The sequence below is a fragment of the Ochotona princeps genome, chromosome 3 (genome assembly GCF_030435755.1).
Source record: "Ochotona princeps isolate mOchPri1 chromosome 3, mOchPri1.hap1, whole genome shotgun sequence".
Taxonomy (NCBI): domain Eukaryota; kingdom Metazoa; phylum Chordata; class Mammalia; order Lagomorpha; family Ochotonidae; genus Ochotona; species Ochotona princeps.
In genome coordinates, this window is record NC_080834.1 from 79,408,464 (window position 1) to 79,434,069 (window position 25,606).

The 25,606-nt window shown below is 41.8% G+C and overlaps 1 protein-coding gene across 1 annotated transcript in view; it reads right to left on the reverse strand.

Moving 5' to 3' along the window:
* CCDC191 (coiled-coil domain containing 191) overlaps positions 1-25,606 on the reverse strand; it is a 95,716-nt gene that overhangs the window by 22,106 nt on the left and 48,004 nt on the right. The window contains exons 8-13 of the mRNA XM_058661908.1: positions 21,409-21,599; positions 11,237-11,471; positions 5,666-6,117; positions 3,984-4,096; positions 1,985-2,067; positions 1,161-1,262 (exon numbers count right to left, since the gene is read on the reverse strand). Of these exons, the coding sequence (XP_058517891.1) occupies positions 1,161-1,262; positions 1,985-2,067; positions 3,984-4,096; positions 5,666-6,117; positions 11,237-11,471; positions 21,409-21,599 (1,176 nt within the window). The remainder of the gene's footprint in view (positions 1-1,160; positions 1,263-1,984; positions 2,068-3,983; positions 4,097-5,665; positions 6,118-11,236; positions 11,472-21,408; positions 21,600-25,606) is intronic.

The following is a 25,606-nucleotide window of genomic DNA, read 5'->3' on the forward strand; positions in this document are numbered from 1 at the left end:
ATTAGAACCGGTGCCCATATGGGATCCCGGCAAGGACTTTAGCTGCTAGGCTACCATGCTGGGCCCTGGAGTTTTCATCACTGATACCCCATGGTCAGTAGCCTTCAGATTCAGGCCAATGTATGTCTTTAGCTTTCCTGGGTCTCCAGATAGTAGATGGCCAATCTTGGGACCCATTCTGTTTCTCTAAAGAATTAAAACTAACATAGTTTTTAATTCAAATTCCCTTTCTGTGAAAATACTTCTAGTTTCTCCAAAATCCTCATGGATCTTGCTTTGTATGAACTGTTGGTCTCTCTTGTTCTATGTAGCATCTTTGGGTCTAGGTACTGTCTGACATGTATGAGGATTGTTAAATTTAGAATTTTACAATCTCGAAAGTAAGATCTGGGCCCAGTGCGGTGGCCTAGGGCTAATGGCCTAGCCTTAATGCAGCAAGATCCCATATGGGTGCCGGTTCTAATCCCAGCAACCCCGCTTCCCATCCAGCTCCCTGCTTGTGGCCTGGGAAAGCAGTCAAGGATGGCCCAAAGCCTTGGGACCCTGTACCCGCGTGGGAGACACAGAAGAGGCTCCTGGCCCCTGGCTTTGGATTGGTGCAGCACCAGCCTTTGCAGTATCTTGGGGAGTGAATCAGCGGATGGAAGATCTTCCTCTGTCTCTCCTTTTCTCTGTATATCTGACTTTCCTTAAAAATAAATGAATCGAAAAAAAACCCGTAAGATCCTTGATCATTTTTTCCATTTATCCACTTATTGATACATTCATTTATCGTGTCTGCTGAGTGTCTGGTAGGTTTTAGGCACCCCAAGAGCCAGTTCAGCAACACCAGACTGTCACCTCTACTGTTACAGAGATTACAGTTTAGTTGGGAGGCAGACATGAATAAATTAACCATAAAAAGCTGCATAATTATAAACATCAATATTGTTCTGAAGGGAAGAAGTTTGAGGGGTCGCAAAGGGGTCTAACATAATCTTGAGTAGGCAGGACAGAAAAGTCTAATGTGAAGAAGTCATGTTTGAAGTAAGACTGGAAGATGAGCAGAGTCTAAATAATGGTGCAAAGGAGTGATGATGACTCTAGAGTATTCCAGAGTCTCTGAGAAGGGCAGATAGGGCCATGACATGAAAGCTGTCCAGAGGTACGTGACTACTAACCATCTTCTTCAGTTTCTCCTCTTCTCGCTTTCTCTTCACCCGAGCTTCCTTTTCTTCTGCCTCCCGCAGCTGACGTTCCTCCTCTTGGGCCTTGAAGAGGGCCTAGGAAAGATTGGAATGAAAATGATTAGAATTCTCGATCTATGGGTTTAGGAGTTTTTGGGCTTAGGAAAGTCAAACATCTTCCAACATATTTTGCTGTCTCTGAAAGAAGTCTGTGCTTTGTGATAAAAGTAGAAAATGTAACCAACATGCGGTGGGTTGTGTAACGTGAAAGTCTCTCCAAAAGCATCACTTTTAGGCTTGGGGAGATGAGTCAGCATGAAAAAAATCATTCATTTTTCAGCATTAAATGACTACTTGTTAGTTTTTAATTTTACTTGTAAATACTAAATCCAAATTATAAATAGTATGAAGGAGAAAATCCATTTTCTTTCATTTCACCAAAAAGATTCAAACTGTTAACTGTTGATTTTTTTTTCTATGTAGGTACAAAATTCACTTCAAATAGCTAGGTCGAAACTAATTAGTTTGGACACCCACTTATCACAAGCTAAAGTTAGCTCTGTGTAAACCTCCTGATTTGCTAGCCATCAACAAATTTTATAACATATCCTCCCTGTTATGCTCATGGTGTTGACTCTTTCTCCTTTATTTTCCTAATACTGCCACAGATTTCAGGTCTGTAGGCCAAAATCCACTTCCAAAGTTGGTCTAACTTGTTCTTCTGCAGGCTTAACCAAGCCAAGGCTTCATTAAAAAAAAAAAAAAAAGACCTAGACAAGTTCCTTCGATTGCCTCAGACTGCATTTTGAATTTATTACCAATTTCTCCTCTTCTTGTTTTTTCTTCCTCTCTGCCAAGATTCGCCTACGTTCAGCTCGTAGAATTGCTCTCTCTTCCATGGCTAGAAAATAGTAGCAGAGTTCCAATATAAAAGAATATGAGGAATATTACAGAAGAGATGTCTTCATTCCATAATAAAATTTTGTGTTATTGTTTGAATTTTCTGGTAAAGTTGCATGTTCACAATGTCAGAATACAAACAGATAACAATATAGAGAATTTGTAAATTTGGTACAGATGAAAATACCTAAAATCCCATCCTTATCAAAGATGAATAATCTGTGGATTATCTATGTTTTGCTTACATCATTATGAGAATAATGTTTACCATTCTAAACAAGAAAATGGTACTGAGAATAGACTTTCAGTATGTGAAACCTCAAAACCAGAATTTCAGTTTAATTACACCTTAATGACTAAAGAAAACTTTTTATCTAACAAGTACTTGAGGACAGAATCATTCCTCAAATCTCATTCAAATGAATCAATGAATTTTTCTTAAGTCACTGTACATATGTCTGTATATGTACAACAACAACAAACAAACTAAAGTTTGGGGTCATGATGAATTCATTTCAATCTAGTTTTCAGACCTGGCTATCCAGATGGGCAGGAAATGGAATTGTACCAGGCATTTGAAGAACAGGCATCTGAATGAATTTGAGTGTCAGACTCCTGTTCTTGACAGTCTATTAAATATCGATCCAAAAGAGACAAATGTGCAAGATGGTCGGATAATGTGACTCTGCAAGCAGTTGGGCCTCTTGGAAGAGGGGCAGGGGTGGGAGGAGTATCAAGTTCTGCTCATTTCAGCTAGCCAATGGTTACGTCCAACTCCCTGTGCTGTGTTGAAGAGAGAATTTAAGGCCAAGTTTTAAGAACTAATAAACAAAAAATTCAGCAGACGATTTCCTGTAACTATTAAGTGTCTGCTTTACTGGTTCCAGAGATGGCAGCAGGGAGATTGTCTTTAAAGAGGGTGGAAAGCGACTCAAGGATTAAAGGGAGAGAGCCCTAAGAAGCTCGGTCTGGTAATACGCTCTTTCGTTAAAGCCTACTTGAAAAGCAGACTGGGATTTCAAAATAGTTAACTTGATGATCAAACAACAATTTTAAAAAAAGCTGTTACATGGAACTGGGCACTTTTGATCATCCTTAGTGCTGGACAAAGATGGCATTAACTGTTGTCCTGGCAGGCAATTGAGGCAAAGATGGTACAGTTTTGTATTAATGGGAACCAGCTGCAGACACAGCGTTGTTCAACTGTGATCACTTTTTGTTCAGGCAATAACCATAGGTTAAAGAAATCAAAAGTTATGACTACCAATAGAATCATCAGCATGCCAACCACTACATAAAAACATACATACGGATAGTGACTAAGTGTATAGTAAAAGCTATCTGTAGATTCATTTGTGAGGGGAAGGTCTCAAACTATCGTTTAGTCTAAATAAAGGTCATTCTATGCTCATAAAAATGTTACCAAATTATAATAATCTGATCAGTGGATTTCATTACTAAAATTCAATCATTTATGAGTGTAATTCATTATGAAACAATGTAACAACTTTATGTGGATTTCTGTAAATTCACAAATCTTTTAACAGGAACAAAGCACAGTGATCTTTATCAGCATTTTTTAGCCTTGAAGGCTACTCAGAGTTTTCTCATTTATATAATTGTGTCTTGTTTTTACAACTGAAAACTCAAAGTAAAGAAATATAGTGCATCTTCCAGCAATGTGTTTGTTGTTGTTACTGTTGTTGGCTAGAAAGGCCAGAAAGGTTGAGAAATGGGGCAGGAGCCACGCAGTGGACCTTCCTCGTGCATTTCTTGCCTCCTAGGTATACCCATCTTAGATTTGAACCAGGAACTTCCAAATCTCAAAACCTAAGAGTTGGCAGGATTCAATCCAGTCATATTCTACTCTAGGCAGCAAGGTAACCACCACCAAGGCTACCACTAAGACAGCCCTGCCTTTCAGGAGGGGATGAGGAGCCGTTGCCTTGTTCAGTTTCCTTCTCGGTCCAGGAGGAGAATCTGGGGAATCATTTCTTCTGCCTTTCATCACACGGGAAGCAACAGAAGAACTGAAGGGAAGAAAAAAGCAAATAATTCAGACTAAGAACCCATTTCCTTCAGAGTTCTTTCATATGAGTAACTTGAAACATTTCAAAACTTTAACTCTTAGGCCTGGAGCAAGTCTCAGCTGTTTCATTTCCAATCCAGCTCCCTGCCTGTGGCCTAGGAAAGCAGTAGAGGATGGCCTAAAGCTTTGGAAGCCCACACCCACATGGGAGACTTGGAAGAAACTCCTGGCTCTTGGCTTCGGATCAGCTCAGTTCCAGCCATTGTGGCTACATGGGGAGTGAACTAGTGGACTGAAGATCTTTCTCTGTCTCTCCCTCTCCCTGTGTATCTGCCTTTCCAATAAAAATAAAACAAATCTTTTTTTTAAAAAAAGCCCTTAACTCTTCCTCTTTGGCATAAATGCATGTTATTACCTCTACTCCATAAATTGGTGTAGTGAGGTAGGAGAAGGCCATTGAGTCTACTGTGTAAGTCACACATTCTGACTCCATCCTCATGCTGCTACCGAAAAGGTCTTATCCTACCACTTATCACATGTAGTAAAACCATCTTAACTGGGTTTTGAGAAGTTTGGATTGCTATTCTAACTTCAAAGATGCTTAATTTTATCCCAAACAACTACAAATTTATGTGACGTAATTAGGGGTGGATGGGTGGGGAAATGACATCCCATATCGGAGCACCTGAATCCAACTCCTGGCTCCAATTCCATTCCTAGCTTCCTGCTAATATACACCCTAGCAGGCAGCAGGCCACGATGCCTAGTTTGATCCCTGTCACCCACACAGGAGACCTGGATGAAGTTCCTGCCTCTCAGTTTGAACCCAGCCCAGTTTCAGCCACTGTAGGTATTTCAGAAAGAGATCATAGGATGGCAGCTAGCTGTCTTGCTGCTTTATAGAATAAGAGAGGAAGGAAGGAAAGAAAGAAAGGAAAGGAAAGAAGGAAGGGAAGGAGGGAGAGAGAGAAGGTAAGGAAGGAAGGAAAGGAAAGGAAGGAGGGAGGAAAGAAAACAGAAAGGGGGAGGGGGAGAGGAGAGGGAGAGAAAGGGAGAAAGAGGAAGAGAGGGAGTGGGGGGGGAGAAAGAAGGAAAAAAAGTTATTCTAAGTAACTATGCCAGGGATTGCTCCCTGTGGATCTGATGCTATCTGACCTGGCTGCTCTGCACATAATTAGAAACCCAGAAACCTAGTGAGATGAATTAAGCAGTCTCCTCTCTTCCTGAACTCTGTCTCCTAAAATGAAGGCAGCCATGGTACATGCTAACTGCAAAACTTGGATTCTCAGAGGCAGCCATATTTGCCTTAAATTATGTCTCTCTCCATCCATCCATGCATCCATCTATTTATCTATCAATCTATTTATATATCTGTACCATATACCAGTGGACCTTCTTCTTTTTTGAAGAATGCACAATAAAAGACAGGAAGGTTATAGAGTTTAGAAGTTGGATAAAGAAGTACATAAGCCTCTGTACTTACAAGTAAAAAACAAACAAAACCACCAAAAAACAAAACAATGAAGCCCATGTAATGAGTCCAGGGTGTGCTCTGACACAAAGGATATACCTCAGAAGCTTCTGGCAGGTTCCTTTTGGTTCTGCTACTCCTTTGGGATTTGGCAGCGGGAGGCTCTGGGCATCTGTGACTGCCGCAGCCTGCTCTGATGCCCACCGAGCCTCTGCCAGCCGTTGGGCCTCTTTCAGCTCGAGAATTATTTTCTGCTGTTCCTGAAGCTTCTTCTTTTGTTTCTTAATCAGCTGTTGCTGAAAGACATGGCGGTTATGGAAATGACCCATGCAGATGGGTTCTGCTTTCTGACTGATTCCAAGCTTTTCACTGCCAGGCTGTTGGGGGGGCTCAGTGTCCAGGGTCCTGTGCAGCTTGCTGTCAGCTATATTCTGAGAGACAGCCTGAAGAGGATTCTGCAGATGGTCCTTTGTTCTTCCTTGAACAGGGCTGGGCATACAATCACTGCTCTCCAGGGGAGGCTTTTCCTGTAAAGAGGACATGGCTGTCACCTGAGGAAGAAGGAATGTAACACAGTTCAGCCACATACAGTATGGTACTGCTAAGATCCAACACTTGCCCAACCACCGTAGTTTTGATCAAGGGTACAACTGTCCAGCACCCCAGTTACAGCCACCCTGTTCGCCAAGGCCACCAGGTGTGGCCCTGCGAGCCACTCTTAGCATACACACTGCTTTTACTAGAGTCAAGAGAGGCTACAGCTGTGTGAACCATCCACGGGTCAGGGCATTTGCAAAAGGAAAAAGTTCCCTTGTGTAAATGTCTAATTTGCACTTTTCATTTATAAATTAGGTAAAATTCTCCAGCTACATATTTTAAGAATTTTAATTAACACATGAATTAACTGAATTTTGCCAAAAATTTTAAAATTTTGTGGTGAAAGTTATACTCTTCTTTCAAGAGGTTTGACAATTTAAGAATACCTTTTATAAACAACAGTTCTTTTCTTTTGAAACCTCTCTTTTCACTAGTAAATCAATAATTTTCCATAACATAGGGTATTTATTTCACCATCAAGTCTGAGTTAGCCATCTCTAGATGTGAATTATTTGTGAGAAATATTTGGAAGCCTAGGGTTACTGAGCAAACACTTGTGTTATATAAGAATAATATCAACTAATAATATTTTGCATGAACATAGGAAGTCACAGTTTTCAGGACTTTATCATATAAAGTTCATTCAATAGATGAAGATATCAAAGGATATCAATTACAAGTTCTATATGGCTTGATTACATAGTCTGAGATCTGACTAGTTTCTGATTCTACACCTGCAGTGGTGTAAAGAGAAAAATTCTGTGAGCTATGCAATATCAGAAGCTTAGTGCTCAGCAATGTGCTAACCTCAGGTACTAAACAATCTCTCATGCTGATGGAAGTGCTTTGTATAGAATTAGCTGAAGTCAAAGATGTGACATGTTAAAGACCTTTAAAAAGAATCTTTTATTTCAAAAATGTCAGTGGACATTTATTCATAAGAGCACCTGCTTGAGTAATTTAGCATCAAGCAGGGTATGTGTTTTGAACTGTTGTAAACTTTGTGGCGATGACATGTCATTAACCCAGCAAGATTGTATAAAGGGCTTGAGTATAAGAACAAGATTTCTTTGGGACATGGTAACTTTTTAAGGTGAAAATAAAAGAATGAGAGAAAAGCTTAATGGTACAGATTGTACTTTATAAAAACAGCAGTGAATAGTCTAGCCTAATCAGAGAAAATCACCTGTTAGATAACTGCTAATTTTGAAAAATTTCAAGGTACAATATGTACATTCTTGGCACCTGAGTTCTTATGATTGTATAATTATTGAGCATTCAGTTAAAGATTTTTATGTTTAATTTACTCTACAGTCATGGAAAAAGATTATTTAGTAGCCTTCACAGTTTATTACGGCCCTCTATTTTCATTTGTTCTACATTTTCTCACAATATTATCATTTATTGATGGAATCTTTTCTTCTTGATTTCATAGATTTGGAGACTTTTGTTCTTATGAAAAAAATGTATATACACACATATATCTATACCTATAGATGCAGGTATAAATATAGATACACAGGTGGGGAGTTGGGGGGAGTGATGCTGCAACCCGCCAGGGAAGGAGGCCTGGGGACGCACTGGGGTCTGAGGGCATGTTTGACAGGGGAGGAATGATTGCTGTGGTCTTCCACAGACCGGGTCACTGCACTTGCAGGAAGGCAAGGAAACTGGGATGGAGTAGTTCAGGTATTTCCTCTCTCTCTCTTTTTAATTTTCATTGGAAAAGCAGAACAGATTTATGGAGAGAAGGAGAGACGGAGAAAGATCTTGTGTCAGCTGCTTCACTCCCCAAGAGGCCACAATGGCTGGAGCTGAGCTGATCCAAAGCCAGGAGCTTCTTCCGGGTCTCCCACATGGGTGCAGGCTCCCACGGCTTTGGGCAATTCTTTATTATTTTCCTAGGCTACAAGCAGGTAGCTGGCAGAGAAGTGGAGCAATATGGGATCCCAGCACTTGCAAGGTGAGGAATTAGCCACTGAGCCATTGCACTAGGCCCTAGAGTGGTTTAGGGGACGAAAACTGGAAAACTAGAGGACATGTTTGGATCACACCAAAGCACTTGCACATGTGGGAGACTTGAGCTGGGCTAAACAGCATCTACACCCACCCACTGGTGATTGCAAAAACTGGGGACAGGGACATGCCTAGTTGAGTTAGACCACAGTACTTGCTCACAACTGTCAGAACAGGGGGTGGGTCATGTCAGGCTGGGCTGCACCATCCCAGAATTCAAGAGAACCAAATCTGGGAGCAGATTCTGTAGGGGACTTGTGGGCTTGCCTTTATGGAACTGCAGCACCTACCAGTTTGCACAGAGAACTAGGGCTGGTGATGAGCTGCGCTAGGCTTTGGTACCTGATGCCTGCCAGGACTGGGTACCAGTCATGTTGGGTTTGACTGCAATACCTCCTGGCAAGTTCAAGATCTGAGGTTAGAAGCAGGCCTGGTAGGGGAACTGTGGGAATGACCTTGTTATTTTGTACCTCCCGCAGGTGAGCATGAGACCATGCTCAGGGGGCAGACCAGGTTATTCAAGGCAGCAGCATCCACTGGTATTAGCGGGGGCCGGGTCTAGGGATAGGGCGGGGTGAGCTAGGCCCCCAGCAGATGCAGGCACATGCAAAAACTGGGGTTGGGGTCTCTTGGAGGTTATTCAGACTCGCTCTGACTAGGACACAGCACCCATCGGTTCATGTGAGAGATGGGGCTGGGGCAGAACTGACCAGTAAGCTGTCTCTACCACTGTGTGTGTTGGCTGATGCAGGTGACAGACCGTACCTGAGCCTACACTTGGCTGGCATATACATACTTGTCTGTATACATACAGACAAATCTGAGGTCACCCCAAGAGAGGCTCTTTAGGGGACTCCCTTCCTAACTAAATGGCTTGACTGAAACTCTCTCCACCACCATCATATATGTGGTTCAACCTTGGAGTGCACGTGCTGGGCCTCTTCAGTTGCTGAAGCCTGTGCAGTGGACAGCATGTCCAGATGCACATACGGGACATGGCAGCCAGCTGATTTAGGCCAGGAGATATTGAGTGCCTTGTCAGAGGACAGAAAGCAGCACAGGCTGGACCATGCTTCTAAGCTACACAGCATGTCCCTGGGCCTGTGGATGCACTAAGATGGACTTGGTCAGCTAACAGACCTTCAAGAGATTTTCTCAACCCTGAAGCAAAGAAACAAACAACTTGTTAGAACTATCAAAACCTCTCAAGTAACACTCTCAGAACACTCTCCCCCCACACTGGGGTTTCTAAGGTGCCATCAAGTAACTGTACCCATGTAGTTTGACAGCAAAGAATGCACAGCTCTCCTTCCCCCACTGTGGACACAGGAGGAAAAGACTGAAATATGTGTTCCACTATCTTCCTCCATACCTCAACCTGACCCACCTCTCCCTAACTGGAGATCCATACGGACATGCAAACCTCTCAACTATGTAAACAATATTAAAAATAAAATTGAAATATTAAAATATTAAAATTATTGTTGAATTAAATTATTAAAAATAAAATTGAAATATCAACTATGTAAACAATTTTTAAAATAAAATTCTGATATTAGGTGAGTTAAACAGATTTTAGCTTATGTTTCATGACAGAATACAATGCAGTCATTACAAAAGGATGACGTAGAACAGTTGTTCTCAGCAAAGGATATTTTTCAAATTTACCCACGGAACTTAGAAAAAAATGCAGGTATCTCACACTCAGAAATTCCAATTTTGTATGTCTGATTCTACAACAGTCTCAGCTGGTAACTACTGTGGCAGAAGTGTATGTTATCACACAGAAAATTCTCATTTTGTGAAAACTGAAAAACATTGTTTAGAAAATCAGAATTATGTTAGCGTGAAGAAGAAACAATGGCTCTTCTTTTTCTGAGTTATGGCAAATCAGATTTTCCCAATAACAAGTAACTGAAGAAAATTTGAAACTAAAGAAAATTTGAAACTACTGAAAGAGACACATTTGGATATGCTCAAATAGAAAGCCAACTCAATGAATGTATGTCAGCATGTGTTTTTTTTCTTTTTTTTCTATGATTTACTCTAAGGCAAACTGATTCAATTAGTGGGCCAGTACGATGGTGTAGCATGCTAATCTTCTGTTTGTAGAGCTGGCATCCCATATAGATGCTAGTTCAAATCTCAGTTATTGTACTTGCAATCCAGCTTCCTGCTTATGGCCTGGAGTAGCAGCAAGTGATGGCCCAAGGCCTTGGGACCCTGCATCCACATGGGACACCTCAGAGAAGTTTCTGGCTCCTAGATTCAGCCTGGCATAGCCCTGACCATCACAACCATTTGGAGAATGAACCAGTGGATAGAAGATCTCTCTGTCTCTCCCTCCCTCTCCCTGTAACTCTGACTACTCTTCCAAGTAAAATAAATAAATGTTAAATTTTCCATGTCAATTAATGCCACAATGTTGTAAATGGTTGGAAATATTATGTTGGGGCTTTTAATTGATTGGGATGATACTCTGCCGGCTCTACCTTCAGACCAGAGATGGTCTCACCAAGAAACCATTGAACTTACCAGAACAATAAGATGCTGGACTTTATGCTTGGTAAATACCTCCAATGAAAGAATCTCAACTGAATTTGAACTACGGAAATGCAACAAGGTGGAGCAATCTGCCGTGGGGGGAGGGTGTGGGGAGGGGCGGGGGAATCCCAGTGCATAAAAAAAATGTATCACATAATGCCATGTAATTAATTTAAAAAAATGAAATGCAATAAAAATATGTTTAAAAAAATAAATAAATGTTAAATTTTTTTTCAAGGATTGTCACCAGTGCTTTATATTTCTGTTCCTAAAGGTGTCTTCCACTTGGTTTTAATTTCCTCCTCTAAATTCTATCCCTAACAACTTGCAAGTATGCCAAAGTGTATATGTGATTATAAATAGAAGATGTGGTTCAAGAAAATAGATACTAAAAAGGAACCCTTATGACCATGTCCACTATACCTGAGGTTACAGAAGTATACAGCTCAGCTGCAAATGTTCAAGAAGCTGGATGACCCAACAAAGGAAAACAATACCCTCTGCTTTTGTCACCTGTGGATCCATCGTGGCTGCAGCTTCCTGGAGCGGACTGCCGCCTGAGGCCCCCTTGGCACTGAGTTTCCCTAGTAATGCTGCACTGAGCAGTTCATCCATTTTCGTCCTAGTTTCCTTCTTTGCCAGAGCCAGTTCTCTCTTTAGGAACTCTGCACCATGCCAATGCTGCCACTCTGTAAAGCAGTGCTGGAGAACTCGTTTCCGGTTAAACTCAGCAGCCAGTTGTTGTTTTCTAAGCAGAAAGGAACTCCGGTTAAAATAAAGAGGTCATGAGTGACGCACAAGTACAAGAGTACAAGAGTACCAGAAATGCTCTACCTAACTCCAGTATATGCTTTTATAATAAGCTATACAGAAACAGTTTATGAACCCCCAGCACAGAGTCTCCTTATAGAATGTGCCAACACCTAAGACATCTTCAAGAGGAGAGCCACTGTTCTAGCATATTCCAGACTTGGGAAATTTCCTTATTACCAAACAATAGCTTCTAAAAGCTTTTGGAGTGGATGGAACAAAAAAATTGATACATAAATAACAAAAATATGAATTCATAGGATAGATTGATTCAGTTACAAAATCTGACTGAAATTTGGGGAAAAAGGGAAAGGCACAAAATACTAACTTAATAAGTGGACTGCCAAAAATTACATGTAACACCTGTAAAAGTCAAATGAAACTACAAAGGTGCATCTTGTGAAAGAAGGACTTCATCAGGAAAACATTCGATAAAGAGACAGACTCATTGATAGAAACGAATGAAGAAGCTTGCTAATGAACCGGCAACTGTAAAAGGCAAAACAACACACTTGCTCTTCTGGCACTCATTGTTCATGCAGCCTTTACTCAGCAAGAGCTCCTTTTGATTCCTACAAATTTTATAAATATAACTCCACTTAGTGCAGTAGGTAGGTGGCATCTCTGCCAGCCACATTCCATTTCCAATGGGCAGCTCCGTTAGGAGACACTTGGGTGGCAGTCATTCGAGAGTACAATCTCTGTATTGATCTATAAATGAATGATTAGCATCTCTGAAACATAAGCTATGAGACTGGAACTTATATATGGTATCAGGGATCAGTTGTGAATGTTACATCTGAAATGGGCATTTGGCATTGCAGTTGACAGGTTGCTTGCAATACACACACACACACACACACACACACACACAGTAGTGGAGTGACCGGGTTCAAGTCCCAGCTCTTCTCCCAATCCCAGCTTCCTGCTTGCACATATCCTGGGAGGCAGCAGGTGATGGCCCAAGTAGTTGGATCCCTGCTACCCACAAGGGACACCCAGATGGAGTTCCTGGTGGCTAACTTTGGCTTTTGGCTTGGCCTCGCCTTGACTGTGGAAGGTGTTTGGGGAGTCAATCAGCAGAAGGCAGATCTCGGTGTGTCCACCTTTTTCTTGCAGCCCTTCTAAGTAAATAAATTAAAAACAATTTGTCAGGTTTAACCTTGTTTTAAACATATACTGGATTTTATCATATTAAGGTAACAGAAAGGCCTCAGCAGATACCAGCATGGTACTTTTGGGCTTCCTATTCTCCATAAGAAGAATGGTGAGCCAAACACCACTTTTTTTTTTTTAAGATTTATCTACATTTTTTTATTGTAAAGTCAGATATACAGAGAGGAGGAGAGACAGAGAGGAAGATCCTCCATCTGCTGACTCACTCCTCAAGCGACCATAACGGCCAGAGCTGCACCAATCTGAAGCCAGGAGCCAGGAGCCTCTTCCAGGTCTCCCACACAGGTGTTTCGGACCATCCTCAACTTCTCTCCCAGGCCACAACCAGGGAGCTGGATGAGAAGCAGGGCCCTCTGGGATTAGAACCGGTGCCCATATGGGATCCCAGCCCGTGCAAGGAGAGGACTTTAGCTGCTGAGCTACCACGTTGGGTCCCAAATACCACTTCTGTTGCTTATAAAGTATCCAATTTATAACATTCTGTTGTAGCAGTAGAAAACAGACTAAGACATGTGCTAACCATGCATTTCATTGCATTTAACTGCTTCCTTCCAGTACATTGATGATACGTGCTCAATAAAACTTGGTGATTCACAACAGAGGACAGAGCAAATCGATCATCTACCCAGCCATGTGTTGGCAGTGAAAATCTGAGCAAATGAGACTCTAAGGTGAACTATGTCAGCTGGTGGATTCTGGAGAGATTTCATTGTGCTTGGAATGGCGAGATTGGCAGCAATTCAGAACTGTTGAACTATCAAAACCACTTGAGCAAGTGCCCTCAGAGCATGCCCCATGTTGGGGACCTGGGATGGGTAGGAAGCTGGGTGGGGCTTCTCTCTTTATCTCCCCCCTTACCCCAGATACAGGGGGGAAAAGAGGGAGAGAATGTGGAGAAAAAAAAAACTTGGTGATTGACTGATGGGGTTTGTAACAAAAGTATATTGTGGGTAGCAATAAGCATTTATATACAATATTTTACATTATGAAAATAAGTAACTGTGACTGAAATAAAAATTTAAGAAGAAAAAAAGATAATAAATCAGGTATTAACAAAGAACAAAGCTCCAGAAATGTTAGAGCATAAGTGGTGAAACAAAGAAAACACCCTACTTAATGCTAATTCAAGTGAATAAGAAGTCATAAATTTCCTCAGGACAGAAGATGTAAACTGTACACTGCTTTCTGATTAATGTGAAATCCAATTTACAACAATCTACTCAGGAAGGTGGAGTGTGAAATTTATCTGATGTGTTAATTTCAATTTATCCAACATAAACAACCAAAAGCAGCACTTAGGCTATGACCATCAAAGAGGATCTTATTTGGACGCCATGGAAAGGCAAAGAGAAAGACATCTGTAAATATACCAAGAGTAAAAATGTTATAAAATGAACTTAAAAATGCATGCTTGCTCTGATGCTTGCTGCCCATTTGTTTTAGTCTGTTTTCTGCTGCTATAGTGAACTACCTGAGACTGGTAATGTATAAGGAACAGAAGTTTGTTGAGAGCGTGGTTCTGGAGGAAGGGGAATGTAAGAGCGTGGCTCCAGCACCCGGTGTGCGTCACCTTGCTGTGTCGTAACACGACAGAGGTCAGGAGGTGGTGAGGCAGAACAGCTGTGCTAAGCTCAGACTCTCCTCTCAGGAGACCCACACTTTGGGTTTCACCTCCAAGAGACTGGATCTCTTCCCATCCCAATTAACTCCTCAAAGCTCCAGCTCCAAGCACAATTAACACACGAGTTGGGGGAACAGGTTTATAATGCATGCACTTTAGAAGACACACTTCACACTTTCGTGTCTGCAGGTTGTGGTTGAACAGCAGTCCAGAGCCAGAGATCCTGAGGGGAGTATGTTTCTGCTCTACTATATCCTTGCAGTTTACTTCAGCACAGTGACAATATTTCAGATAAGCGGATTTCTACACTTTCTAAGGGATGACACTAGGAATACAAATATTTCTGAAAGTGAAAAAAATCATGTATGTTTCTTAAAACTTCAGTCATATGCAGTTGGCTTGGGTATGCCTACCTAAAAAAATGATTTTAGTCTCCAGCTAATCATAAAAAGAAAAACAAGGCTAGGCATTTAGCCTTACCAATTAAGATGCCAGTGAAGGGGCCAGCATTGTGGCACCGTGGGCTAAGGGGCCATTTGTGATGCTGGCATCCCATAAGGGTATCAGTTTGAGTCCTGGCTGCTCCACTCCCAGCCCAGTTCCTTAATAATGTGCGTGGGAAAGCAGCAGAGGATGGCCCAAGTACTCTGTTCCCTGCTACCTGTATGGAAGATGAAGCTCCTGAGACTCCTGGCCTCACTGTGGCCTGGCTGAGCTCCAGCTGTTGCTGCCACAGGAGCATGAACCAGTGGAGGGAAGTACACCTTCTCTCTGTGTCTCCCTGAGACCCTTGCATCCCACATTTGAGGGCATGGGATTTACACCTGGTCTGGCTGCTGACTCCAGCCTCCTGCTAATGTAGATCTTGGGAGGCAGCACTGATGGTTCAAGTACTTGGGTCCCTGCCTCTCATCTGGGAGATTTGGATTGACCTCTGAGCTCCTGAAAAAAAAAATGGTGCCAATAAGCCCTATGCTGCATATGTTTCTTGAGGATCCAATTTAAATTTACTTTGTTCTGAAAATACAAAATAAAATCTACATGTAAGAATAAAATAACACTATTGTCTTGAGTTTTTAAAAAGGGATTGAGAGATGATAAATAACCACATAGCAATTATCTGAATGTGAATAGAAATCCGATGCACAGGGTAAAAATGGTAGTGACGGGCACAGCTGCCTTTGGGAAGAGGTTTGGCAGGAATGGAAATGCAGATCGTTAATACATTCAATAATGTACCAGGTAACTCCTGCGGGTTGGGGAAAGTGAAGCATAGCACAATTCTGTTTTAAGAGTTTAAGGTGGGCCGGACAGGCAAAGCTAGTCCTTTTGCCTCTGAAAGACAAGCACGACCTTAACCAGCTGCAGATGCCAAGTGGCTCTGGATGCCCCCACCCCAATACCTTCTCCTCTTGAGTCCAGGGCGAAGGATAGTGAACAGGACTGACACAGGCAGCCCCCAAATGGCTGCCCTGGAGACTGTACAAGTCAGGAATGCTGGAAATGGGAAATATCTGATGGTGATCTGTTTTCAAGTCAGGTCTGATTTCTTCCTCCACTGGCAGGCAAGCCTGACAGTTCACCCTGGTGTGTCCCCACACAAGCTTGCCTTGTAAACTGCTGGTTTACTAGTTTTCCCCCAACTGAAAAAACATGCCCTTTTCTACAAAGCCACATTCTTCTGTCTCTGTCAGAAGGTGTGTGTGTGGGGGAGGGAAGGGGTGCCCATGAATTTCTTATTTCTAAAAAGCTCCTCAGGGGATTTTAATACACAATAGCCAAGTCTACATCATTCCTAAGGGTTTTATCTTATGGTGCCTCCTGTTGCAAATATTTTGAGTATTTGAATACGATCTTTAACTCCTCCATCTCAACTGAAAGTTGCTAGTAGGCAAAAAAATATTTAATACTTTTAGCCGTGCCCTTGGTACTGTTGAGGAGGGGGGTCTAGTACAGAATAATCATCAATAAGGCTGGTTGGTCGAATGAAGCTATCCCAGCAAACAGAATGAGTATATAAAGAAATGAATGAGGTGTGTGAGGGAGGCCGTAGGGTAGCTTTTCCACTGGCCTACCATGTAGGCTCATGCCTCTGCACCAACACCTTGGGTGTGTAGGAGTTATGTTTCCTGGGTGGGGTAATGAATTAGTTGAAGAGTACAGTATTAAGGAAGAGGGGCTTGTGGGACAGAGGGAAGAGATCAAAAGCGTATCCTAGGAAGGACCCAGAGCATTGTGTAAGAGGGTGGAACTGGAGATTGTGTGAGGATAATAAATGGACAGAGGGCCTCCCAGGAAAGCTGTGATCAGGGAAACAGGACTCAGGAAGGGCTGGTGGATGATGCTGAAAATACACTGCTTCTTCCCAGTTATGTCTAGGGCTGGCTGCAGCTGCTGGGAGGAAGTGAGAGAAGAGAAATGGAAAATCTGGAACTAACTCTGTAAAGTGAATATGCTAAAGAAATTGGAAAATACCATTCAAATTTCAGCATTATGAAGTCACAACAGTCTAATTTAGTATGTGTACTAGAAATTCATGTGTGTTATTTAAGTGAATCCTCAGGGATTAGAAACATTTCTTTTTTTTTTTTTTTTTTTAAAGATTTATTTTTATTGCAAGGTCAGATATACAGATAGGAAGATCTTCCGTCTGCTGATTCACTTCCCAAGTGAGTGCAATGGCCAGTGCTGTACCGATTCAAAGCCAGGAGCCAGGAACTTCCTCCAGGTCTCCCACACGGGTGCAGGGTCCCAAGGCTTTGGGCCATCCCTGACTGCTTTCCCAGGCCACAAATAGGGAGCTGGATGGGAAATGGAGCAGCCGGGCCCAGAAACATTTCTTAATGTATAAATTATACAACAATGCAATATTGAAAGTTGTGATATTGTTTCCATAATGTTTTTTAAAAGAAAAGAGATGGGGCCCGGCATGGTGACCTAGCAGCTAAAGTCCTCACCTTGATCGCACTGGGATCCCCTATGGGCACTGCTTCTAATCCCGGCAGCCCACTTCCCATCCAGGTGCCTGCCTGTGGCCTGGGAAAGTAGTTAAGCACGGCCTAAAGCTTTGGGACCCTGCACCCACGTGAGACCTGGAGGAAGTCCTGACTTTGGATTGGCACAGCTCCAGATGTCGTGGTCACTTGGTGAGTGCTTCATCGGATAGAACATCTTCTTCTCTCCTCTCTGTATATCTGCTGCAATAAAAATAAATAAATCTTTTAAGAAAACAGAAAAGAGAGGGACACAACTAGAGTGATACAACTCCTATTAGGGAAAGTAAATGCATTTCTGTATGTAGATGAACGCTTAGAGTGGAGGTGAGACTCTGAACACAGAATCCATAAGAAAAGACAGTCACTAAATTATGAATAAGCAGAAGACAGGAACTGTTTCTCCAGCACAACAGGTAGAACAGTAGACAGAAAAAAAAAAAACAACCCCAAATCCTAGATCCTTAATGAGAGACTGGCCGGTGGAAGAAGAGCCCCAGAAGGCAAAACCAAATATGGGCGTAGGAGCTAGAAGATGACACAGTGGACACTGAATATCATATAACCAATGATTTCCATGCCCAGGTGGACATGTCGCAGAATCACGTGTTTGTCAATCTGGTAAGAGTTCAGCTTCTACAAGAAGCGGTCAAGTTTCTATAGCAAGTAGCACTATGATAAGTAACCTATATCCTTTGAGCTTGCTATTTAGAAAGAACACTTAAAAGACCTCTCAAGTTAAATTAGGGAATGGGGCAACTGAGCTCTTCTTTCACTCACTGTCTCCCTTGTTATTTAATACATGGGTATTCGCTGACCATTGAGGCACTGGCGAAGAGAGCTATCGGCTCTTCTGACCCAGAGCATTTCTTAGCCTCTGCTTCTAGTAACTAACTGTGAGCCTTTTCTCTCTACCATTAATATCTCAACCATCTTTGAACAAAATCACCAATTCATTTCCTAAAACAACCTCCAGAATAAAATGCAGTGTGCAGAGCCAAGGATTTGGGAGAAAGCAGCACCAAGGAAAATTTATATTTTATAGCTCCTTTCTCTGTATATGTTTCCAGCATGACTTGTCATTTGTTATAAAGATTTATAGATTTACTTGAAAGGCGTGCGCACACACATACATGATAGAGGGACAAGGAGAGAGCTCTTCTATCTGCTGATTTGCTTCCCCAAATGTCTATAGCTGAAATTCCTGAAGCCAAGAACCAGAATTTTCATCTGTGGATAGCAGGGATAAGAGTAATTAGCCATCATCTGCTGCCTCCCAGGCACAGCAGCAGGGAGCTGGATCTGAAGCGGAGCAGTCGGAACCAGTGGCTGAAATGGCTGTGTCACCACACCATCCTTCCCCCACCCACCAACATCATTCATTAATGCAACTCTTATTTTCCCTGTGCAACAATCTTATTTTTTCAATGTAATAGAAAAAAATATGGTTATCTTAGGGGAAATGCTATTTATTTTCATGGAGAATCAGAGTGGTACGGGAAAAAGCGTAGGCAGAATTAACAAAGTCAAGTTTTAGTACTGGACTAGCCATTTTTAGCTTTGTAATCTTTGGAGTGTTATTTGCTCTCTTTGTATCTTTGTGGGTTTTTTTTTTAAGATTTATTTTATTTTTATTGCAAATAAAAATTTTATATACACACACACACACACACACACACACACACACACACAAAGGAGGAGAGACTGAGAAGATCTTCCATCCAATGACTCATTCCCTAAGTGGCTTCAGTGGCTGGAGTTGATCCAATCTGAAGCCAGGAGCCAGGAGCTTCTTCAAGGTTTCCCACGCAGGTGCAGAGTACCAAGGCTTTGAACTGTCCTTGACTGCTTTTCCAGGCCACAAGTAGGGAGTTGAATGGGAAATGGGGCCGACAGGATTAGAACCGGCACCCACATGGGATCCTGATATGCACAGGGCGAGGACCTTAGCTGCTAGGCTACTGTGTCGGGGCCGTACCTTTGTCTTCATCATCTGTAAAACCAGGACTGGATCAGATGATCTTTGAGGTCCTTCTTGCTCTTTATTTATTTTTTTTACTCTAGTGCTTTGTAGTAAAAACTTAGTATGATTTAGATATCTAATGTTTAAAATCTAACAATTAAAAATAGTATCCATTCTGAACATTTAAAAATAGAATTTACAAATAATCCAGATACAAGATGAGAAATTCTGAGATCTTTAAGAAACAAATTGGCACATCATATTATAAAATCCTCATTTAGTGCTTATATTTCAACAGTTTAATTGGAATAGAATCTTAAAATTCTCCAGATTTTTCTTTTATAAGTTACTTTTGGCATGTAAATCTCACAAGCCATTATGAACTTCAACATCCCAGCTTCCACTCACTTCACGTCCTCACACTGCTTCCACTTAGAACCCTCCATTTCCCTTCCTTTATCCAACAAATCCTGCCATCATCCTAACTCCTACCAATTCCTTGTTGCTGGGATTTCAGAAACAAAGGATGGGAGTTTTCTAACTCTTTAAAAATTTTCATTGACGATTCCTGTCCCCTCCCCCATCAGCACACTGTAAGATACAGAAACTCACTAGGTAATATCCCTATTGAAAAAAACATAAGGTTTCAACTCCATTTACCAAAGAATATCCAAACTTTTCCTCCTGGCATTCAAGGTCTATTAGAAGTTGATGAACTTGGGCCCGGCAGGGTGGCCTAGCGGCTAAAAGTCCTCGCCTTGAAAGTGCCCCAGGATCCCATATGGGTGCCAGTTCTAATCCCAGCAACTCCACTTCCCATCCAGCTTCCTGCTTGTGGCCTGGGAAAGCAGTCGAGGATGGCCCCAAAGCCTTGGGACCCTGCCCCTGTGTGGGAGACGCAGAAGAGCTCCTGGCTCCTGGCTTCAGATTGGTGTAGCATCGGCCACTGTGCTCACTTGGGGAGTGAATCATCGGAGGGAAGATCTTCCTATCGCTCCTCCTCTGTATATATCTGACTTTGTAATTACAAAAAAAAAAAGAAGTTGATGAACTTGACAACATGTTTGAGGGTCTGCTGCCAAGCCAAGGCTTAATGTCATCATCTTAGTCTCCTATTTCTACTTAGGAATATCCTATTTACCATGCAGAGCCCAGATCAACATCAGAAAGCCTTTCCTGGCATTCTTTAGGAACATTCTGGTCACAGAGACACAGCCCTCGTTGTGTTCTCAGCAGCAGAGGGGGATGCATTCTCGGTTTACAATGCTACTACCTCTACACTGTAGATTTTGTTTCTCCTGTAAAACGGAGAGTTCTTGGCCTTAAGCCAGGCTTCTACATACTCGCCTCAGGACTGATGCTGTCATAGGGTTGCACAGCTCCAGGAGGTACCAAGCCCCTCAACGTAATAATATCCCCACATACCATCACTGAAGTTTTCATCCTTGAATGCAGGTCAGAATTGCTGATAGAGTACTGACTACACATGAACACATGAACCCTTTCCCCCTGTAAATAAATGGCTCCCTCTGTAAATTTTAAGAAAGCATTTAAGAAATGAGAAAATATGTGGAATTTAAGATGATAGACTAAAAAACGTTTCATCCACAGAAAATTCCTGTCTTATGCTTATGAGAGCTGCTACAAAGGTGTCAAGAATCACTTTAAGGTGTAGAACAAAAGACAGAGGAGTGGGAGGAATCATTCTTGGCAGGATGTTCGCTCCATTCTAAGTTAATGTTCTCTGTATAGATGGTAATGTCTTTCAATGATAATTACTCTGGCAAATAAACCCAACTTCCTCTTCTGACTTACAAGATGGTCCCAGGTGTAGAGCTAGCATCACCAGAGAGCAAGGAGAAAGCCTAAACTTACTTCTTCTAAAGGAAAAAAAAAAATCATATTTTAATTACTAAACTTTAATAAAATGATTTTATTTGCTTATAATTTTCAGTTAAATTTTTCAAATTTGAGATGGAACACAGAAAAACCAGGATTACCATGGTTTATAGATGGATAAGGTGACGACAAGGAACAGCATTTTTAGAGTTCATTTCTTTGTTCTTCAGGCAGATTTGTTAGATAAACATATTAGAAGGATTTCAAGATATAAACAGTGTACCTGTTTTCTTCCCTAAGATCGTTTTCCAAGGCCTGCATCTCCCGCTCAAGCTTCTGCGCTCTTGTGTAATTTCTCCAGGCCCGCAGGACCTTCAACTGAAGTTTCCAGTCGGACAAAGTTCCAGCTTTTCCCAGCTGGATCTGATGATCAAGAATCAGCTTGTGCCAGGCAGAGAAATACCGTTTTTGACACTGCAGTGAAAACATTGTAATATAAAACCATGTATACAAAGCCAGTGAATCAAGAGCCCTCTCCCTCTGGTATTCCAGTTCTATTCTTTCTAACAATTCTAGGAACTGCTCTCTTGATGGAAGGGGAACAAAGCACAGTTCCTTTATGCTAACAATGATGAAGAGATATTCAAGTCATGCAACTAAAGCATTCTCAGTCTCACAACCTAAACTTTTTTTAAAATATCTGAATCACCTCAAGTTAATTTTTTTAAAAAAATTTTTATTGATTACATTGCATTATGTGACACAGTTTTATAGGCACTGGGATTCCCCCCCCCTCCCCAAACCGCCTCCCCATGGTGGATTCCTACACCTTGCTGCATTACCATAGTTCAAATTCAGTTGAGATTCTTTCATTGCAAGCATCTACCAAGCATAAAGTCCAGCATCTTATTGTCCAGATAAGTTCAACGGTTTCTTGGGGAGACCATCTCTGGTCTGAAGGTAGAGCCGGCACAGTATCATCCCGATCAATTAAAAGCCCTGACATTACATCAGTAACAATTTATGTTATGGAATTAGTTGACATGGTATTTTAACCAACATGTTAAAAGAGAAAAAAAAAGAAAAAAAAAGAATGAAAGTTCTGAACCACATCCTGTGACTTCTACATTGACATTTCAATTATTAGTTTATATACAACCGGGTTCTATACACCTTAAAATGGCTATAGATTACTATTCAGCTGTCTCGTGTCTATTTTCATTTTAGTATTTAGCAGTTTATAGCGTTGAAGCATGATTTTGCTGAACCTGGCTGTTTTCCGGGTAGTCTAACTCTATAACTCTAACAAGACATGTGTCAACAGTGTAGGTGAACAGTTTTAGGAGGGGTGTGCAGAGAAATCTTCAATACCCTAGTGAGGAGTAACTAATCTTTGTGTCCCACCCAGTGAGTTATAAGTGCATCCCCGCTGACCGTTTCCTGTCTGTTTCTAAGCTTTCCTTGTTGTTCTCTATCTATTCTAGTTTTTTTGTTTGTTTGTTTATTTGTTTGCTTGTTGGTTTTGAGGGGTTTCTGGAGCGATCCTGATGGTCATTGCGAGAGAGGGTAGGAACCCAAAGTCGGAACCAGGCAAGGACCAGAGAAAGCTCCTCTCCCTAGTCCCGAAGGAAGTTTACCGTTCTTCTGTTTCTGCGGACCGCTCAGTGCTCCTGGTTGTCGTTCTGATGACACTGGATCCTGCAAAGCAGGATTTGGGCTTCTTCCATCCCATGTGATAGATCCAAATGGAGGTGGGTGACCTTAGAGTTCTCGGCTTCCGAAGGAACTCCCATTCCCCGTGACAACCTACACTTTTTTTTTAAGATTTATTTATTTTTATTACAAAGTCAGATATACAGACAGTAGGAGAGACAGAAAGGAAGATCTTCCGTTCGATGATTCACTACCCAAGTGAGCCCAACGACCAATGCTGTGCCGATTCGAAGTTGGGAACCTGGAACCTCTTCCAGGTCTCCCACGCGTGTGCAAGGTCCCAGGGCTTTGGGCCGTCTCAACTGCATTCCCAGGCCACAAGCAGGGAGCTAGATGGGAAGTGGAGCTGCCGGGATTAGAACCAGCACCCATATGGGATCCTGGGGCGCTTTCAAGGTGAGGACTTTAGCTGCTAGGCCACGGCGCCGGGCCCTTATTCTCAGTGTAAATTGACGGTTCTGTAGAGAGCTGGAATTTCAAATTGTTATCTATGACAAAATGAAGGGATGTGTTTACTAGATTTGGAACCTTTGCTCCCACCACCCAGCCTCCATGACAGGCTGTCTTGTAGAGTGAAATGGCAACCATCTAGTTCATTCCCAGCACTGACTCTACCGATGTCCTTGACAGGTGAATACCGAGATCCCAGGAGGATGGAACAATACAGCTATAATCAGCAGTTTGAGCTGGACTGCCACCAACCAGGTTAGTGGTTTAGTGAGCAGACCTAGAAACACCACATGTTGGGGCTACTTAAAAATGTTGTATTAAATGAAACTGACAGCAAATCAAGCTGCTGACTCTAAGGATATCTCCAGATAAATACTTCAGTCAAGATCCCAAGAATATTAGTAAGAACATCACTATGACATGGTCCTTGTCTCTCTCATCTATATTCACAGCAAACTTCATTTTCCTTCTAGTTCAAATTACTCATAGTTCTTGCCCTTAATACCAACCATCATTTCACATTTCTCCATTTATGCTATTCTTTTAAAAGAGTTATTTATCTTTATTGGAAAGGCAGATTTATAGAGAGAAGGAAAGATCTTCCATCTGCTAGTTCACTTGCCAAATGCCCACAATGGCTGGAGCTGAGCCCACACAAAGCCAGGAATGAGGAGCCTCTTCTGGGCATCCCACATGGGTGCAGGGTCCCAAAGCCTTTGGCCATCCTCCACTGCTTCTCCAGGTCACAAGCAGGGATCTGGATAGGAAGTGGAGCAACTGGGACAGAAAGTGGTGCCCACATAGGATGTTGGCATTTGCAGGTGGAAGATTAGCTAATTGAGTCATTGTGCCAGCCCCTCTATGCTATTCTTTTCTGTCCTCTGTCCTCTGTCCTCTGTCTTCTTTCAAGAAGGCCTCCTATTACCAAATGCTCTTCTCAAATTTAAGTTTCCATCTACTGTGTTCCAAGAGCAATCTATGACTTATTGAATCAAAACACTCATCCTGCTGTATCATAATCACCAATTTACCTGAGAATAGAAAATAGTTCTATTATGGAAGTGGCAAATCAGAGTGGCACAAAATATAAGGAACATTAAATCTGAGAGTGACCTCACAGGAAGGGGCTTTGTGGAAGGGGCGGTGACTGATAAGCAGCTTCGAGGACTTGGCAATGCCAGCATGACCAGCCTGTGTACTGTTTCCATCCTCGTAGCAACATTTGGTTTTTACTGCTTCAGTTTTTACTAAATATTTAGCATTGGGGCTTAATTTGAAAACTCTGAACAAAATATTTCTGACATTTCTATTTTTGAGCGATGATGAGGAAAGGAAATAAAAATGAAAAGATTAATAACATAGGAAATTATATGCTAGAATTCTTAGAAATAGTCCCTTTGGCCAGCAGCTTTTCCTATACAGAATGCCAGTTGTATTTCCACGTAGACAAACTACACAGTATTATAATTCCTCATTAGGAAAAAAACATAGCAACTCAACTAAAAACAAAAAACAAAACAAAACAAAAAAACCAAAACTGTTCCCTTTCCATTATGTCAAATGAGAGCACATTTCCCAGACCTTTACTTTACATCCTAAGGTGTTTAGGCCAGAAGAAAGGAAGGAAGAAATAAAGGAAAGGGAATGGGGAGGAAGGAAAGTAGAATTGCTGGATATAGGATATGCTTTCAGTCAAAACAGAAGACATACAGCTGCTGGAGGTATGCTTTTCACATTATTATTAACCTATATCACAAGATACAGAACGTAAAAATATCTACGCCATATGCCATAGCTAAGTACGTGTACACACACACACACACACACTATCCCTATTGGTTTGTTCAAAACATCCCTCTTACATGATCTGGTAAAAATACCCTGTATAACTACTTTTAAATACTGAATTATAGCTAATGATGAAATAGTACAAATATAATCCCCATTGACAACAACAACACCGTTAATGGTGTTCTTGGAATTTCTATATTCCATTTCTCTGTAAAGTTAAAAGAAGTTTCCATGTTACTATGTCTGTATTGACATGCTGGTGGGTTCACAAGTCACTCCTTTAGCAGAGGATACTATGGAAGTGCCAGAATGAGACAAATCCTGTGATACTCCAATGGCAATCAAGCTCCACCTGCAAGACCAGGTCCAGCTCTTTTCCCCTAGTAAGGCCCCCTCAGATGCATTCCTACAGGAAGGCTGGTCACAGCGGTTCTCTCACAAGCTGTACTCATCTTCCTGCAAGTGTTTCCTGCCCCACCTCTCTTGCCCTTTGGTATAGAGAAGAGGAGAAAGAGCGCTAGCTGTGG